Source organism: Lagenorhynchus albirostris, chromosome 1 (assembly GCF_949774975.1).
Source record: "Lagenorhynchus albirostris chromosome 1, mLagAlb1.1, whole genome shotgun sequence".
Classification (NCBI taxonomy): domain Eukaryota; kingdom Metazoa; phylum Chordata; class Mammalia; order Artiodactyla; family Delphinidae; genus Lagenorhynchus; species Lagenorhynchus albirostris.
The window spans coordinates 134,167,176-134,173,175 of NC_083095.1; the positions used below are offsets into that span (position 1 = coordinate 134,167,176).

Below are 6,000 nucleotides of genomic sequence, written 5' to 3' on the forward strand. Positions count from 1 at the left end.
TGTGCCCAGCTGGCTGGGATGGCTAAAGAGCCCCCCAAGCCTTCTTCACCTTAGATGGCAATCAGTGGTTTACATTTCTTAAACTATCCTCTATTAGATGATCAGTTAATAAACATACTAGATCAATTGTTTAGAAATGTTTTATTTTCAGCTTAATTGTTCTGTTTGAGTCTGGATTCCAATTTCTGAAAATTTTTTCAAAGATATTCGGATCTATAGGTAGGGTAGAGATTTTTCAAAGAACATCTTGTGATTAATAATTAAAATCTTAATGAATTTTCATGTAAACATCATAATTAACATTTAGGATTCTTCAGATATTCTTACAGCCTTAGGATTAAATTTAAACAGAAAAGATGTTATAGAGAATTTTAAGACTGTGATCTTAAAATTCATTCTTCCTTTCATTCACTAATTTTTTAGTGCCCTCGGTGTGCTGGGCACTGCTCTAGGCACTGGAAATACAGCAGCAAATAACACAGATACAAATTCCTTCCTTTAAAGGTCTTTCATTAGAATGGGGGGAGTCAAAGCAAAAAACAAATAAGTAAAATAAATAGCATGTCAGATGGTACTAAGTGCTGTGGAGAAAAGTAAGGCAAGAAAGGGGGACAGGGACTGCCAGGGAGGTGATATGCAGTTTTTCATGGCATGAGCAGAGAGGCCTCAACCAGGACAGTGATTGTTGAACCAAGAGAGTGATTGTTGAGCAAAGACAAATTTGCATTTGTACCAGCTTAGTCCCTTACATTTTCAACTGCTTGGAAAACAATTTATAAAACTATAAATGGTACCAGAATCTAAAGTAAGGATCATATATATTATTTTCATCTGGTGTTGATCTCGGAGTACTTCTAATTCAACTCTTCTCCATTACGGTTAACACACAATTAGATGTAATTTAATGTAAATGTAACACATTTAACATACATTTTATTTTAGCACACAGATTTTATAAATACTACAGAAATTTCTTATAATGCTTATTTGGGATAGCATTTTAGATTGTTGGAGTTAAATCAAGTTTGGTTTTTTTCTATAAATAACTGTGCTCAAGGGAATGAAAATACATTGGATTTTAGTTTATAAAATGGTTCTTCAAGGTCCCCTGTGTTAGATGATTAATAGTTACTAGCAAATTATATTTAAAATAAGAGCTAGTAGTTTGTCCTAGGTTCCTGAAACTTTACATATTATAGATGACATTTTTCATGTTCCATCTAAGAGTAAAATTACTAGACTTTAAGATTTAGCTGCAGAATGGATGGACCTAAAGAGTATTATGCTACATGAAATAAGTCAGACAGAGAAAGGCAATTTTACCGTATGGTTTCACTTATATGTGGAATATAAAAAACAAGCAAACATAACAAAACAGAAACAGACTCATAGATAACAGAGAACACACTGGTGGTTGGGAAAGAGGCATGGGGAGGTAGGAGGTGGGCAAAATAGGTGAAGGGAATTAAGAGGTACAGACTTGCAACTATAAAATAAATGTCATGGGAACATAATGTACAGCATAGGAAATATAGTGAATAATATAATAACTTTGTATGGTGACAGATGATAACTAGACATATCATGGTGACCATTTTGGAATGTATATGAATACAGAATCACTATGATGCACACCTGAAACTAATATGATACTGTATGTCAATTATACTTCAATTAAAAAAAGATATAGCTGCAGAATACGTTAAGGGCTTTTATAGTTGTGCTTTTTAAAATGTTAAAAATCTATCAATATTTTAAGACAGTATTTGGCTAAAGAATTCAGTTTGTTAGATATAAAACAAAGTTGTACTTTCCACAGGAGGCAACAACCTGGCCCCTGTTGATACTTAGCAAGATTTGAGTCATCATTATTTAATTTAAATGTATGAGAACCTGAATTACATAATGTCAGTTTCTTCAACGTTTATATTTGGGCTCCAAACTATTCATGCAAAAATAGTTGCCTCAGGGTGTGGAGAAAAGGGAACCCTCTTACACTGTTGGTGGGAATGTGAATTGGTACAGCCACTATGGAAAACGTATGGACGTTCCTTAAAAAACTAAAAATAGAACTACCATTCGACCCAGCAGTCCCACCACTGGGCATATACCCTGAGAAAACCATAATTCAAAAAGAGACATGTACCACAATGTTCATTGCAGCACTATTTACAATAGCCAGGACATGGAACCAACCTAAGTGTCCATTGAAAGATGAATGGGTAAAGAAGATGTGGCACATATATACAATGGACTATTACTCAGCCATAAAAAGAAACGAAAATGAGTTACTTGTAGTAAGGTGGATGGACCTAGAGCCTGTCATACAGAGTGAAGGAGGTCAGAAAGAGAAAAACAATACCATATGCTAACACATATATATGGAATCTAAAAAAAAGATGGTTCTGATGAACCTAGGGGCAGGACAGGAATAAAGATGGAGACATAGAGAATGGTCTTGAGGACACAGGGAGGGGGAAGGGTAAGCTGGGACAAAGTGAGAGAGTAGCATTGACATATATACACTACCAAATGTAAAATAGATAGCTAGTGGGAAGCAGCTGCATAACACAGGGAGATCAGCTCAGTGCTTTGTGACCACCTAGAGCGGGGGATAGGGAGGGTAGGAGGGCGGCGCAAGAGGGAGGGGTTATGGGGATATATGTATACGTATAGCTGATACACTTTGTTATACAGCAGAAATGAACACAACACTGTAAAGCAATCATACTCCAGTAAAGATGTTAAAAAAGGGCTTCCCTGGTGGCGCAGTGGTTGAGAGTCCGCCTGCCGATGCAGGGGACACGGGTTCGTGCCCCAGTCTGGGAAGATCCCACATGCTGTGGAGCGGCTGGGCCCGTGAGCCATGGCCACTGAGCCTGCGCGTCCGGAGCCTGTGCTCCGCAACAGGAGAGGCCACAACAGTGAGAGGCCCGCGTACCCCCCCCCAAAAAAAAAGATGTTAAAAAAAAAATAGTTGCCTCAGAATTCAGAAGCATTTTTAAAGCCACGCTCAGCAAAATTCTCTGTCCGTAGCATTGGTATTAAAAAAGACACTTTTCTCGTTTCACACAGGATTTTGCACAGACTCCAGGTCAGGCAGATACCCAGTCTTATCAGCCCAAAGGTACGTCTCTATTGAAATTAAATGTCATGTGTTTGTTAGCTGGACATTTCTCACTCAACCCTCTGAAACTGTTAGAGAAATCAGTTTATTACATCACCTAAAATATTTGAGATTCAGATACCAAATATATTTCAGGGAATAAAGAAATTGATTTTGTCATCAAGCATGAGTACATCAGAATATACAGAGAAATCTATGGAAGTAAAAGAAAACCACAAAACGTCTTTATGTAATTTATATTCACCTCATGCAAGGTATAATAAATGGTGAATAATTACTAAAGAGCTACTTTGCAATACAAGAGACAATCAGATCATTAATATTGGCCTACATTATCACATAAATGCTGAAATCACATACATTTGGTTCCATGTTAAGAATAAAATCGTCATTGGTAGTAGCCCGTACATCCCCCTAAATTCAAGTACTTGAATTTTTTATTGAAAATAAAAGTGTAAAATTGTTCTACATGACGAAAAAGCCATCAGATGAGCACAGCACAGTTCAGGGGCCAAAAGATTTACAAGGTTTTTTTTCCCTATAGCATTCCTGCTGAGGTGAGTCCTGTGATCAGAGCTGAGATGTCGAATTTTAAAGTGCATATTTACTTTTTGAAATATTCTGCTACCCACACTGTAATTGAGAAGTACAAGTTGCTCTTTGTCTGGCTCTCGTGACAGCATCTCTGATTAATGAGACCTTAATCCAGATTTTCCCCAATTCTTCCATTAGTTTGATAGTCTTTAAAGTGGCCAGAGGTTTACTCCCAGCAAAACCCTATGGGGCACCCATTCAGTAGCCCTTACTTGGGAGAAGGGGAGGTCACCCTGGGGTGTGTGTGTCTGTCTGTCTGTCTCACACACACACATTATTTATGGTGGGCAGGTGTTGAAAAGTACGTAAAAGAGAATATATCTAAAACTGTAACAATATGAAAAAATGTCGTTTTATTGGTTCAGGCACTCAGAGAAGTAAACAGAAAGCTATGCCCCTTTTTAGAAATTCAAGTCAACATCATACTTGGTACCATTTGTCTAAGCCTGCATTAGTGTGCAAGTTCACTTCTGCCCTGACTCAGTGACAGCATTTTTTTTTTAAGCTGTTGGAGGCTAGAGAGAAATCAGCATAATTTGTTACTATACCTTATAAAACAATGTTTTAAATTTTGAATTTATGAAAATGCCTAGAAAAATCTTCTAATGTATTTTTTAATTTATTTTTTAATTGTACAGCAATTTTTTTGCCAGTAAGACGTATAAACATTCTTTTTTCTTCCTCTTTCTCCTGACGTAAGGATGAGTCACAATTTGCTGCCTATCTGGCAGGCAAAGTCCCAGGGGCTGACTCTGTCTGCATGGTTTCAACCTTCTTTCCTTTTCCAAGGGACCATCTTCTCTGACTTTCATGCTTTCCCCAATGTGGATATACTATGGGTTAATTCACAAACCAACAAATAGGGAACTGTTCTCTGCTTTGCTTAGAAAAAGTCATCACTCTACTGGTGACAGCTCATAATATGCTTACTTGATTTTAAAAAATGATGATGCCACACTAAGTTGCCAGTTTGCACCTTGGACATCTGTTCCCCTTTTGCTTAGATTAAATCCCCCCAAAATGTTTCAAGATGTTTCAAGATGTTGAGTTCATTGCCCAGGTGAACCTCTAAGTTCTAAGTGTAAAGCAGCTCCTGGCAGCACCACATTCTTATTGCTGAGGAAGAATTCTGTTTTTCAAATACTCACTGCTAGATGACTGGCTGGCCAGGAGATCGTTTGTTTCAAGAGCCAGTAAGGCTCCTGACAGTTCCTTCTGCTTTGTTAGGTGACTGAGTGCCAGATTGGAACATTTTTAAAGTTATGTTTAAACTAAAATCATGTTTTAAATTAAATAGACTATTTTAGAAAATAACTGTAAAGTTTACATACAGATTTAGCCTTTCAAGGCTAACTTAAGGATGGAATACATGACTGTCACTTTATTTTGTTTACCATACTTATTTACTTATTTTCTTACTCCAGAGTCCAAAAACAATGTTTTTCACAATGTTTTACATAGGGGTTAATGTCTGAATAGGTTAGAAGCATGAAATAGATTGTGATTAAAATATATATTATATATTTTATACTATAATAGATATAGATCAGTTACCTTTACTTAAATTTGCATCATGATTTATTTGAAGAGTATGTCTCCATTTTGTACTCAGATATCAAAATAATTTTCATTTCTTACATTTTGAAGAATTTAACTCTTTTTAATTTTACTCTTCTTTTTTTTCTCTCTCAGGAAAATGCCTTGGTTCCCAAGACTATCTTGAGCTGGCTAACAGATTTCCTCAGCAGGCCTGGGAAGAAGCTCGACAGTTTTTCTTAAAAAAAGAGAAAAAATAAATGTTTTGGTTGGTTGTATATTTGAGTACCCTCATTAATATTTTAAATTGATCAAACATTCTAACTGTTCCTTAAGAAGTTCATTTTCACATGTTTATACTCTGTAGATATGGTATATACTTTGCACTATTTATAAAGACTGTAGATACTTTAATGTTCTTTCTAATTCTGCAAGTTGAGTTTATTTCATTTATGCACAATATTTTGGAGTTTGGTAACTTACATCCTATGATAATATATACTTTGCATTTGTAATGTGGGTAAAATTAGACATAAAATTAGCAAGTCTGTTTTGTTCTTGTAATAAAATAACTTATTCTGTTTGCAATGATGACTTTTCTTGTTAAAGCAATACAAATTTGAAAGAAAAACGTTAATTCCAACTCCGGAAGTATCTTAATTAAAGACTTACTAAAAGTTAACCTGCTCTAAATTTCCCTTTTATAGGTTTGAGTAAAAGATGTTTATAACAGTTTTACATTC

General features: G+C 35.8%; 1 protein-coding gene across 2 annotated transcripts in view; it reads left to right on the forward strand.

Moving 5' to 3' along the window:
- SCAPER (S-phase cyclin A associated protein in the ER) overlaps nucleotides 1–5,575 on the forward strand; it is a 493,568-nt gene extending 487,993 nt beyond the window's left edge. For both annotated transcript variants that reach the window (XM_060170191.1, XM_060170192.1), the window contains exons 31-32: nucleotides 3,076–3,127; nucleotides 5,414–5,575. In XM_060170191.1, coding sequence (XP_060026174.1) covers nucleotides 3,076–3,127; nucleotides 5,414–5,517 — 156 coding nt within the window. In that variant the 3' untranslated portion in view covers nucleotides 5,518–5,575. The remainder of the gene's footprint in view (nucleotides 1–3,075; nucleotides 3,128–5,413) is intronic.
- The last annotated feature ends 425 nt before the right edge of the window (nucleotides 5,576–6,000 follow it).